The 13,783-nt window shown below is 39.4% G+C and overlaps 1 protein-coding gene across 7 annotated transcripts in view; it reads left to right on the top strand.

The window, feature by feature from the left end:
• Positions 1-5,940, top strand: part of ANO4 (anoctamin 4) — a 457,591-nt gene extending 451,651 nt beyond the window's left edge. For 6 of the 7 annotated variants that reach the window (XM_059402256.1, XM_059402258.1, XM_059402259.1 and 3 more), the window contains 3 exons: positions 1,029-1,134; positions 2,785-2,984; positions 5,175-5,940. In XM_059402256.1, coding sequence (XP_059258239.1) covers positions 1,029-1,134; positions 2,785-2,976 — 298 coding nt within the window. In that variant the 3' untranslated portion in view covers positions 2,977-2,984; positions 5,175-5,940. The remainder of the gene's footprint in view (positions 1-1,028; positions 1,135-2,784; positions 2,985-5,174) is intronic. The other variant, XM_059402257.1, reaches the window with a different exon arrangement.
• Positions 5,941-13,783: the final 7,843 nt, after the last annotated feature.

Genomic DNA, 13,783 nt, shown 5'->3' with positions numbered 1-13,783 from the left:
ATACATAATTTTAAAAAAGATACTCCACATAGGAATTGTTTTGTATCCTCATATACAAATTAGTGCCAATCCTAATGTTAGGTACTATCTTACTTGAGAGCCTGGATAATCATAACTTTTCCTCAGAGAAGGGAATTTGGTATGTTTACACACAGAACTGTTAGAAGAATTAGCATCTCCAGACCTTTCCACATTTCTAATGGGGGCTAATGAAAAGAACACTGGGTTTAAGACATGTGAAAACTCTATAATATTGAGAGCCATTTTTCAGTTTTCCTACCTGTGACAATAGTAATGATAATGGCAAAGATAAAATGGAGTCAAATGAATTTACGTTCCTAGGACAGGTGCCTGGTTCCTAATAGGAACCAGGTATTTCACAAATGTTTATGGGATTTGATGCTGACCCAAAAGTTATAGTTGGAGCAGATATTAGGAAGGCCTCCTCAGTGGCAAGTGGCAGAAATCTAGTATAAATGGACTTAGAAATAAATTTGTTCGTTCAGGTAACTGGGAAGTTGGCAGGATGATAACTACACTAGTAATGGCTGGATCTCAAGCCTCCAGCTGTGTCAGGAAGACAGTGCCTCTCTGCTAGCTCTGTGTTGTTCAGATGACTTCCTTCACAAGCAAGCTCTCTCCACACAGTCTATGAGAACCAGCAACAGCTCCAGGATTTTACCTTCTGTGGACTTGTTATAATTTACTAAATGTTCATTCTAGCAGAAGTCCTGGTAAGGATTCTCACTCTCACTGATCAGGTCTGACTCATCTTTTGAACTGGGGTCAGGGGTCAGAGGGGAACCCTGCCTAACCCACATGGATAATTCCCCAGAGAAGAGATATTCTTTTACCAGAAGAAGAAAAGATGGACAAGTGACAGATAGGGATAGAGATAGACAGTCTGGGATAGAGAAACTTTTTGAACTATCTATGATGAATGAGAACTACATAGTGGGAATTGAGGAGATTTGGGAGTCAGGAAAATAAGTTCGGAATATAACATTCATTCTCCTGTATATTTATAGATACCGAGACTACCGTGACCCTCCTCATTCACTGGTGCCCTATGGCTACACACTGCAGTTTTGGCATGTCCTAGCAGCTCGATTGGCTTTTATCATTGTGTTTGAGGTACGTTCTTTAACCTATTCCTTTGCCATAATTAAGTAACTAAGAGTAATGCATAAATGTAAATGTGAGAACTTTCAATGGGATTATGTATGTCCAGAAGTATTACAGTGATTTTATATAGCCTCTTTAAAAAGTCTTTTTCTGGGGCACCTATGTGGCTCAGTGGGTTAAGGCTTCTGCCTTCAGCTCAGGTCATGATCTCAGGGTCCTGGGATCGAGCCCCACATCAGGCTCTCTGCTCAGCAGGGAGCCTGCTTCCCTTCCTCTCTCTCTGCCTGCCCTTCTGCCTACTTGTGATATCTGTCTGTCAAATAAATAAGTAAAAATTCTTAAAAAAAAAAAAAAGTCTTTTTCTTCCCCTTGAGTTGCCCAAGAAACAACTGAAAGTCTATTCTTGATTGTTTATGGGTAGGTCACAAATCATCAGTCCTAATGTTCTAGGGCCATTGTTCTTCATCTTTAGGAAAATTGCAGCTTTTTCCATCACTACTTCTGGAGAGTCAGATACATCATGTCTGTAATTTGCTTTTCACAAGCCCTCCGAGGTGATTCTTTCTTACGTAGATGTTCAAGGACTATAGTTTGGAAAACATTGAACTGGCTCTTGTATAAGTGGTAGCCTCTGTTGTGTTCATCACAACATTACTCACACTCAGGACACAAGTATTATCTTAGACTCAAAACTGACTTTTAATCTACCTAGCAATTACATATATTATATATCAGTAAAAATACATCATCTATTTTTAGTCTTTAAGAAAATTGCTACTAGAAATCATTTGCATTTCTGTGACTGTACTTATATATGGAAATTCCACCTCCTGTCACATATGTTAAAGTCAGATTAATGCAAACCAGTACAACTTCTTGGCTTGGACTGGACATTTCCTGTACCTCTTCTTCCATCATTTTTTCCTTCATTCCAGGTAACCAAGAGAAGATAAACTGTTCTTCCCTGGGAATTCAGTTATTTAATACTCTAGAATAATGAGAGTCTTTAAATTATCATCTAGTGCTTTACTGGTCATCATATAGACAAACAGAAATGACAGTGTTTCTAGAGTTTCAGCTTTAAGTAAGTCAGGTAAAGAATTTGTGGCAGTTTACCAGAAAAAAAGTTTCTTCCTGAAATGATCACTTCCTTTAGGCCTACTGGTCATTTTCGTAATCAAAATTTACAAAGCAAATTTGGCAATCTGCAAAGCATTTTGAAATGTTTTCTTATAATCTTCCCCCATAATGCCCATTTTATACACAAGCAAATTGAAGCTCCGAGTGACTTCTTCCCAGGTACGCAGACACCTCTTCAGTAATAAAAGCTACAGAGCCAGGATTCAACCCCGGGTTTCCTGACTCCATGGTGTAGGTACTTCTGGCCCACCTTTACATTCTCTGACCACTCCTTCTCTGCATTCTTTCCTGATTCCTTTTCTCATTCCCTGAGAATTGTCATCAGACCAAGTTTAGTCCTCACCTGTCCCTGTGATCATCTTTCCTCACATACTGCCCCTGGCCTCCTTCCACTCTCCAGGCATTCAAGAAGCTCCACATCCCTGGAGTGAGAGGAGTTCTTGCACCAAGTTCCAGAGCTCTTTCCAGCTAAGGATGGTAAATAGAGCTAACTTATTGTATTCTCTTTTATGTTTTTAGCACCTCGTGTTCTGTATAAAGCACCTCATTTCATATCTGATCCCAGACCTCCCAAAAGATCTAAGGGATCGAATGAGAAGAGAGAAGTACTTGATTCAGGAGATGATGTATGAAGCAGAACTGGAACGTCTCCAAAAGGAACGAAAGGAGAGGAAGAAAAATGGAAAAGCACACCACAATGAGTGGCCATGACCAAGTAGGTGAGAAGTGTGCTCATGGTCTAAAACCTCTCCTTGGGCTGAAGGAGGTGCTTTAAACTTCCTGAGTCAAAGCTTGTCATGTCCTACTGATAGAAATCAAACTCCTTAGAAGTTTCCCAAACCAGCCTGTTTCTAAATTGCACAATTTAATTTTATCTTCCCTTTGCACATAATTCCTGCAACTCTTCTCTACCTCCATGCCACTCTTGGTCTGGCAATCAAGGTCTTTAAGAGTTGGCCTCAGTATTCCTGAAATAAACCTCCCTCTCACCCTTCCACTCTAGTCTGGAGATTCTCTTTAAACAGAAAGAAGAGACATGTTGTCTTGAGGATGGAAAGTCACCTTTTTATCTGACCCAAGATGGCCTTCCCTTCATCACCCATTTATTGTTTCCTACCAGGCTGGTCCATGTCACACCATACCCTCTAAGTTTTCCCCAGATTCATCAGCTCACTGAGTCTCACTTTTTATAAACTTCCCTGGTTATTTCATCAGTGTTACATGTATTGACACATATATGGATCTGTATTATTAATTTATGATTTTCAAATAGTTATCAGGCTTCTCCAGCCCAATTTTAAGCATATTTAGGAAAGTCCTTATGAACGGTAATTTTATTCTTTCAACTAGTTAGCATAGTGTTAAGTACAAGGCACCCTTTGAACATAATTAAGTTGATAAAGGTTAGGTGGATTAAAGCTGAAAACATTGCAAGAAAGTTTCATAATGTTCCCACATATCTTATCAGAAAGTTTTTCTGAAACCTTCTCTCTGACAATTCTATTAGCTGTGTGTCCTTGGGCTAGTTAGCTAAGCTCTGGGCTTCTGTTTCTTCAGTGATGAAATGATAGATGAGCTCTCTCTTTTGGTATTCTGGCATCCAATACAATAGCATTTCTTTTGCCTTCCTCACCCATCATTCCTCTGTCTCCACTCGTTTGAAGACTAACTTTGAAATCATTGTTCAAAATTTGACCTCCAAAAGAAAAATGAGGTATACGTGGGGGAAAAATTATGTTTTTCACTTTTTGTATTGGTTAAGATGTAGCAGATATCTGCAGAGAGGTTAGTGAATTTGTGTCACACCAGATCTGTGTTAAGAAGTCCAGAAGGCTATTATGAGTTGGATATGAAGGTAGACTTGGAGGAAATCACCCAAATCCCGGACACAGGTAGTATAGTGGTATATAGATACTGAACAATGCTCTAACCCTCAATTCCAAAGTAGGCCTTTCACAATTCCAAAGTAGGTTTCACTTAAAGTCAAGACATTTTTTTGCAGCATAATAATTTTGCCATTTCCCAAATTTGCCATTTGGTTCTGTGATTTGGGAAAAATTGCTTAATTTTTCTAAGACTTCTTGTTTGGCAGAGCTGATGCGCAATTCAAATAAGGCAATGTATGTGAGACACATATTAAGCAATAAAGTGCTATAGAATACTGTAGGGGATTTGTATAGTTAAACATTTTGTTGTAGTCTTTCAGATTCTAGATCTGGTTTTTCCATTCTCTATCTGTAGGACCTGGAAGGGAATATTCGTGTGGATTCGATTTCCACATTTGTAAAAGTAAAGTAGTTGGACTGAACAATACTTTAAGAGCCTATCCAGCTTTAATATTCTGAATCCTAGAATCTGTTCCAAGCCCCTGGTCCTGATACTCATTCAGATCACCTCTTCTGTGGCTCTGGTCAGCTGTCAGAGGAGAAAGACTGACTATCCAGATGGCTTTGTTTGGGGGTAGGAGGCAGACATTAGTGAAGAACATTGCTCCTAGGAGCTCCAGTAGCTAGAGACCAGGGTGAAGCAGTGACATTACCTACACCCAGGGGCTGCACTGGTCTGTAGGGCTGGTAACCAACTGGGAGCTTCTTCTAGCCTCATCACAATGGGCTGCTCTCTCCCCAGAGGCCATTTCTAATTTTTGCTTGAAAGCATAGTGTTTATCCATCTGACTCTATGCCTGCAACAGTTGGCAGGATGTCACTTTGCTTCAGACTGCCTTTCTGACTCAGTCTGTTCATCTGTAAAGCAGACATAATAATGTTTGTACCATACCTGACTCGATTTGGGGTTACAAATTCTTTAAATGCTTTTGATGCATAGTCAATACAAAACAACCATTACACACTGTGTTCTTAAGCCATCACATGTACATAGGGTTTTAATGCCTTCTTTTCTCTTTCTAGGTAATAGTTTATTTCCAAACCAAGGACCTGAATTCTGTTTACTTCTCCCAGCTGTGCAAAAGCACATCCAAGTGAATGACTAAAACGCAGCCGCAGTGCATGTTGCAGACATTGGCATCAGCAGGGGGGTCAGCACCCTAAAGGACTACTGGAAAATCATGCTGCTGTGAAATCACATTGCAGCACACAATTGCTATCTATCCATAGACCATTCTTGACCAAGCAAGCATGCACGTCATGGGCAGTTACATTCTCAAGTTTTTAAAACCAAGGGGAACTTGTATACTGGGCCTGTTTTTCAGCCTGTTTGCTACCTTTTTTGCATTCTACCCCATGTGAATTTTACAGACACTGGGCTAATAAGGGTATTCAAACACCTGGACACACATTCTTAGAATGTCATCATATGGTCCTAATTCCATGTCACCAAACAATAGATACAAGACCCTGTTTACAACTTTTTCTTTTTTTTTTTTTTTAATTTCAGATCTTTCTGAGGAGATTATTATATATGACATATCTATAGCTATATGTATGGCCATAGATGTATTTCTCTGTGTACATATGTATAGTCATGTATTCTTACATATGTACATACAAATACAGAGATATATAAAGTACATAGAAATTCCTTACTTGTAAATAGCCAAAGGGTACTGACATGAATGATAAATTTTCACATTTAAATAGTCATCAACATGAAGCCATGTTTAATGCTTGTATAATGTGATGCAATAAAATTTAAAATAAATTTATGCACATGGAATATTTTCAGTTGGGTCTTCTGAAATTCTGTTGTAATTTTTTTTCTCATAGAACAAGAGAAATCAGAGTGGGATCTTTAAAGAAATGTTTATTACTCCCACATACTCCTGAGAAATCACTTCACCCTTCAGAGAGACTATTTTTTCTAAATCCATTTTTTCCATCTTGTTTCTGTACTACCTTTTCAGAATACGAAGCCACCTAATTAGAAATTTCATAGAAGAATATGGAAAATACCATTGACATACTTTGTTGAAGAAATATGAAATATAGCCAATGATAATTAATGCTGTTTTGATTACCTTGCTTACTAGTCTGGTCTGCTACTCATAGGAAGAAGCCATTCTATCTGGGGAGAAAAAAAAGTTTCTAAGCATGCCTGTTGTGGTAACTCTTTTTCTAGAGATAGCAGAACTTGCCCTTGAACTATGTTATCATCTTGTCTATTTCAGGGAGATGAGAGTGCTCCCATTACCATGTCTAACAAACACTGTCCTCGTTCAGATGTGTTCTCTCTTAAGCTGATTGATTCCCAAATACCATAGATGTTTTCTTAGCTTTTATAGAAGCAGGCAGTCAGAGTGGCTTTGGGCAGGCCATAACTTCAACCATTTCTTATTTTTCTTTTTCCATGACCCGATGTTCATAGGAGTGAAATTCTAACCCCACCAGGGCCTAAACTGTAGAGAAGTACTTTATGGAAACTGAAGACAAAAGGCCATTGAAAGAGTTTTCTTTTCAATCTTTGGCTAAGAAGTCTGTGAAATACTTCACAGCAGCTGGGAGAGGAACTTCTATGAGAAGTCTTAAGAGATGAAATGCAAAGAGACATTCCAATAAAACAAAACTCGCTTTACTGACTTAGCTTGTAACTTCTGTTTGCTATGCCTCTCCAAGCTCCAAACATCATGGCCCAATAAATCCTTGAGGCAGGGAGAGCAGCAAGGGAAAAAGAAAGAACTGCAAGTCCTTCTTTGGGTTTGGAATGGGCCATGAACATTCAAAGCTAGGTAGAGGACTACCAAACACACTTGTCAGGACCAAGAAGTAAAACATTTAAGTACCACTTTCTACTGGTCTGAGCATAAATGAACTTAAGACAGCTCTATAGCCAGAATTTTTTTCTGCCTGTGGAGTTCTGCCTTTGCTATTCCAAGTGCTTCAGACAATTACAATTCCTGATATGTTTCTGGCAAACAATTCTTTTCTTCCTTTCTTCCTCTTATACTCTCTTCCTCCCTTCCTCTTTCCTCCCACCATTCTGCTTGCCCACTCTTCTTCTCTTTCTTTCTACAAATGCAGTGAGTATACTTATTCACCTTCCCCGTTTGGGGTACAAGGAAAATGTGGTGAATATCTTAAGGTGTTTTTAGGTTTGTTGTGGGGAGAACGGCAAAGAAGGTGATAGAAGAGAATTTCTGATAGTTTATAAGAAATCAAGTGTAAGGAGTAACATCACCAAGACAGAGACATAGTTTCCATTTTGTGAGGAAGAGCAAAGTCAGGAACCTAACAACTATTCATGGATAAGGCCACTGAGAAAATTTAGAATGCAGGAGTGATGCTGAAGCACCCCCGTACAATGGAGACCAAAAAAGACCACATTAGAAGAGCAAGAGGAACAGCTACAGGCTGACGGCATTGCTCTTCCTCCAGGCCGATACAGTGCTATGCCAAGGTCTTTCCTGAGCCTCAGTTCCTCCAGGGAAGATGAAGAGTGCTGTGTGTACATTCAGCACCTCCAGCATTATGGGTCACTTTTTAGCAGTGCCCCTTCTAATTGTCCCCCACAGAAGTTACAGGAAAATCTGCAGGACTTGGCCACTGGGATTCTGATTATGACGGAGAAGAGAGAAAGTGCTTGCAACAACCAATAGTCAGATCTTGGAAAGCTGAGTTCTTAGCTCTAATGCCAAAGAAGTAGTCCCAGCCAGTGGCTTTATCTGCATGGCCATAACCAGGGAACTTGGATGTAGATCTGCCTGATTCAGGTCCCTAAAACACACAAAATGGCTGAAAGCACCCAAAAAACCCCACAAAATCCAATGATATGCTGCCTAAAAGACACACATAGACTGGGTGAAGAGATGGAAAAAGATATTTCAAATAAAGGTAGCCAACCAAACAAAACCCAAGTACAGCTCTAGTTCTAGCAAACAAAATAGGTGTTAAGCTAAAATGGTAAAAAGAGGAAAATAGGGTCATTATACAATGATAAAGGGGTTAATCTATCTATAAAATGTAGCAACTGTGAATATTTACACCCAACATCAGAACACATAAATATATAAAGTAAAAGTAATGGAACTAAAAGGAGAAATGAACAGCAATACAATACTAGTTGGGTACCTTAGCACCTACGGTCAACAGATAGATCATCCAGACAGAAAATCAATAAGGAAATGGCAGATTTGAATAACACTATAAACCTAATGGAGCTAACAGACCTATGGAGAACATTCTATCTGACAACACCAGAATACACATTCTTCTCAAATGCACATGGAACATTTTCTAGGATAGACTATATGTTAGCAAATTCAGAAAGCCTGAAAGCATACCAAGTATCTTCTCTGCCCATAATGGTATGAAACTAGACGTCAGTAAAAGGAGGGAAACTGGAAAGTTCATGAATGAATGGAGATTAAATACTCTCCTGAACAACCAATGGGTCAAAGAAGAAATTAAAAATATCTTGGGACAAATGAAAATGGAAACACAAAACACTAGAACTTATGGGATATAGCAAAGCAGTTCTCAGAGGGAAGCTCACAACAGCAAAGGCCTACATTAATAAATAAGATATAACTCAAACAATCTAACTCTACACCATAATGAAATAGAAACAAGAAAAACTGAGCCCAAAGGTAGCAGAGGAAGGAAATAAATATTAGAGCAGAAATAAGGAACAAAAAATTTCAAAAGATTATCTTTTCATAAAACCAACTGTTGTTCGGGGGGGAGCAAGATGGTAGAGGAGTAGGAGACCTAAATTTCATCTGGTCCCAGGTATTCAGCTAAATAGTTATCAAACCACTGTGAACACCTACAAATTCAACAGGAGATTGAAGAGGAGAACAGCAGCAATTCTATGAACAGAAAAGCAACAACTTTCTGGAAGGTAGGATGTGCAGAGAAGTGAATCCAAGGCAATATATGGGAATATAGACTGCATGGGGAGAAGGGCCAGCTCTCGGCAAGCAGTAGAGCAGCAGAACACAAAATTAGAAATTTTAGAAGTCTGCTCCACTGAGGGATGTGGCTCCAGAGGCTAAGCCAGGGTGGAGCCCTCACTGGGACAGTGTGGTCTCAGGACCCATGGGGTCACAGAACGACCAGGGGTATTTGAGTGTGGCAGAGCTCCCAGGTATTGGAAGGGAACCAGCAGGGAAGGGTACTTGCAGGGAAGCCAGCTACAGAGACAGGTGTGAGGAGTGCACTCTCAGCTCAGGATTACCATAAACCATGATCCAAAACAAAGTGTGGCCATTGATCTTCAAGCAGGGACCCCACAAGATCCAAGGAGACACCCCCCCACCTTCTCCACCAGGAGGAGCAGCACAGGAGCTTGCTATAGGAATCTGCTGGGTTTGGAGGGTGCGAGCCAGAGAAAGAAATGCTCAGTCACAGGCTGGATGAACTTGGAGTGCAGCTGGAGACTAGGGAGAGAGGCATGATTGACTGCTTTTCTCTGAGAAGGCCCTGAAGCGGGGAATGGTCCAAGCTCTCCATTCCTGTGGGGCTGGAGATTGGGAGGCAACTATCCTCATTCCCATCCTCCAAAGCTATATGGAAAGCTTTCAGGGAACAAAAGATACTGAGAGCAGAACCAAGTAGATTACTTAGCCTGGCCGCTGGCAAGTGTGGTACAATTCCACATTGGGAAAAGACATTTGAGAATCACGCAAGAGACCCTTCCCCCAGAAGATCATCAAGACCAAGTTTACTGATCAATGAGAACTGCAAAACAACAGTGCTAGGGGAAAATACATATAGAATTTATGGGAATTTTTCCCCATGATTCTTTTGTCTTTCAAAGTTAAATTTTTAAAATTTGTTATTTTTTCTATTTTTAAAAATTTTTTCCTCTTTCCTATTTAAACCTATTTCAACTATTTTTTCTTCCTAATGCCTTTTTTTTAAATTTTTTAAGTTCTGAAAGAGTTTTTTTTTTTTAAGATTTTATTTATTTATTTCACAGGCAGAGATCACAAGTAGGCAGAGAGGCAAAGAGAGGGGGAAGCAGCCTCCCTGCCAAGCAGAGAGCTCAATGTGGGGCTCGTCGATCCCAGGACCCTGGGATCATTACCTGAGCTGAAGGCAGAGGCTTTAACCCACTGAGCCACCCAGGCACCCCTCAATACCTTTTTAAAAACCTTTTATAATTTTAACTCTTATAATCACATTCTACCTCTTCATTGTATTTAATCTTATTTTTTGTATAATTTTTTTATTTCTTTAAAATTTGGGGTTACAGTTTCTTCTAAAAGACCAAAATATACCCTGAATCTAGCATATGCCTTTGCTCTAGTCTCCAGCCTGATCACATTCTCTTTTTTTCTTTTTTCAACCAACTGCTTATCTTATCAATTCCTTTTTTTAAAATCTTTTTAATTTTCATCTTTACAGTCATATTCTAACCTTTCATTGTGTTTATACACACACACCCACACACACACACATACACACACATTTTTTTCTTTCTCTAAAATTTTGGGAGGCAGTTTCTCCTAACAAACCAAAATATACCCAAAATCAAGTTTGTGGCTACGTTCTATTCACCAGCCTAATAATATTTTTTTTCCTTTCTTCTCCCCCTGGTTTTGGGTCTCTTCTGATTGGCTTAGTGTATATTTTTTTCTGGGGTTGTTATTATCCTTTTAGCATTTTGTTCTCTCACTTGTCTATTCTTCTCTGGATGAAATGACAAGGTGGAAAACTCACCTCAAAAAAAAAAAAAAAAGGAATAAGAGGCAGTACTGACTGCTAGAACCCTAATCAATATTGACATTAGAAAGGTATCAGAACTAGAGTTCAAAATGACAATTATATTAACAAGACAGGAAACAACATGTGTTGGAGGGGATGTGGAGAAAGGGGAACCCTCTTACACTGTTGGTGGGAATGCAAGTTGGTGCAGCCTCTTTGGAGAACAGGGTGGAGATTCCTTAAGAAATTAAAAATAGAACTTCCCTATGACCCTGCCATTGCACTGCTGGGTATTTACCCCAAAGATACAGATGTCGTGAAAAGAAGGGCCATCTGTACCCCAATGTTTATAGCAGCAATGGCCATGGTCGCCCAACTGTGGAAAGAACCACGATGCCCTTCAACGGACGAATGGATAAGGAAGATGTGGTCCATATACATGATGGAGTATTATGCCTCCATCAGAAAGGATGAATACCCAACTTTTGTAGCAACATGGATGGGACTGGAAGAGATTATGCTGAGTGAAAGAAGTCAAGCAGAGAGAGTCAGTTATCACATGGTTTCACTTATTTGTGGAGCATAACAAATAGCACGGAGGACATGGGGAGTTAGAGAGAAGGGAGTTGAGGGAAATTGGAAGGGGAGGTGAACCATGAGAGACTATGGGCTCTGAAAAACAATGAGGGTTTTGAAGGGGCGGGGAGTGTGAGGTTGGGGTACCAGGTGGTGGGTATTATAGAGGGCATGGATTGCATGGAGCACTGGGTGTGGTGCAAAAATTATGAATACTATTATGCTGAAAAAAAAATAATGAATACTGTTATGCTGAAAATAAATTAAAAAAAAAAAGGAAATCAAAACCCATTTATCCTTCCCTTGTTGATTCAGTGTCAGTACTCTAAATATATTATTCAAATGTACAGCAGGGACAGATTAAGAATGTAGTGAAGTGCCCCAGCAGACCCTTCTAGATTCAACACTCCAGAACCTCAAATGATTCTCAGGAAAGTGCTAGTAAAAAACCTAACATTGCATCTTGGCCTTCAGAGCTGGCCACCCTACTTACAAACTTTCCTCACTTTAGTCCAATCTCCATGCTAGCCAGGTCTACCTCCTCATATCCCCAAGAGGAGGAAGTGCCTTCACTCTTTCCAAAGCTTTCCTTATACTCTTTGTCTGTATACCACACTCCCTGACGAAACATATTTCCTCTCTTCTTTGCATATTCAAATAATCTCTAGCTTCAAGGTCTAGCTCAAATTCCAACTGTTCCACAGATACGTCTCTCAACAAGTCCTATCCCTCTTTACCGAAGTCTCCTATCAAACAATCTGCAACATTCACTCAGACTTTTTCCTCAGCTAGTACATGCATGTCTATCTTATGTCCTCACATAGCATCTAAGTGATAGAGGTCAAGAACCATACCTTCACCTTCCTAAATGCCTAACAGAGTGGGATGCCGACAGTCAAGTGATCAGTGCTTCTTAAAATAAATGAAACTAAAAGGGAGCCATTGTTATTATGACATGCAATCAATTTAAACTCACTTCCTGTAAACACATTTCATCATGAGGGGGACAAGTGTAAGACATTAACTTTAATACTCTAGTGAAGAAGTTAAAGTCACCAACATTTAAATGACAGCTATTGATTTTCCAACAGAGATACTGAGTAATTTCTCTAGATTTCCCATTGATTGTCCAAATTTGGATACCAGCTTTATAATATTTAACAAAAAAATTTTAAGAAGGCTTGCTTAACAACACTTTCATTATACGAGTGGTTTTGAATACTTGATATACTCAATCCTCAACTAGAGAAGGGTAAATACCAAAGCCGTTATTAATGGTAACTCTGTAGAGCTGCACTACAGCTTACCTAGACCTCAGCCCCCAACGAGGTAATCTTTAACTTTTGTTAATTCAGACCTCACTAATTAGGAAGTTGTGATGATATGGAAGGGCTGAAGTCAAATATGCCAAGAAATTACTGTGAACAAAATAAATATTTGAACAATTTTCAAAGGTATCATTCATACACAGTTTATTTACTAATCATAAACCCAATTTGTTTTCCCAATTATCATTATCATCTAGTTCAGTAGTTCTCAAACTAATTCTAGTATGCATCAGAATCACTTGGACCCTACCACTACCATTTCTGATTCAGGTGAGCCAGAGAATTTTAATTATTACAAGTACCCAGGTGGTAGTAATACTGTTAGTTGGGGACCACTCTGAAAACTACTTATCTGGTGAATATTTTGCTAAAATTTGAACTCCTTTAATATACTCTACAATTCAAGCTGAATTTAATCAGTTTTCTCTGTGCAACATTTTAGAGAACATCTCTCTGGTGGAAAGTTCAGTGGGTAGCAATTTTAAACTCGGGTCTTGGTATCCTAGCAGTTACCAGTTAATTGTATCATTCAATACAAAGCACTGCTACTACAGGTTCCTAGCTAAGCAGAGCACTGGGCATTTCTTGAAGGATTGATCAGTGCCACAAAAGGTCTTTCACCTTGACCTGCACTTTGTATCAACCCAGGAGCCTGAGAATAAGTTCTTCCAACTCCAACTGCTCACCCTCACAAATTTATGAATGAGCTTACATTAATATGCACAATGAGGAAAAATATTAAGATTATAGGCTCTGGAGTCAGACAAAACTAAGTTCAGATCTAAGGTGTATGAACTTGGGCTACTGATTTAACTTCTCTAAAACAAAGTTACCTCATGAAGTTCACATTGTAGTACACTGCTGAGATCCTCCTTCAGGAAGGACTTCTTGCCATTGTATTGGGAGTGGTAAAGCCAGACAACCTTTATACCTTGGCCCCTTCTTAATTGCCTCATTGCAGAGATCACCTGCTCCATGACCACACTCCTTCCTGTGACAGCTCCACTCAGT

Source organism: Mustela nigripes, chromosome 6, assembly GCF_022355385.1.
Source record: "Mustela nigripes isolate SB6536 chromosome 6, MUSNIG.SB6536, whole genome shotgun sequence".
Taxonomy (NCBI): Eukaryota; Metazoa; Chordata; class Mammalia; order Carnivora; family Mustelidae; genus Mustela; species Mustela nigripes.
This window is presented reverse-complemented; position numbering and strand designations above follow the sequence as displayed.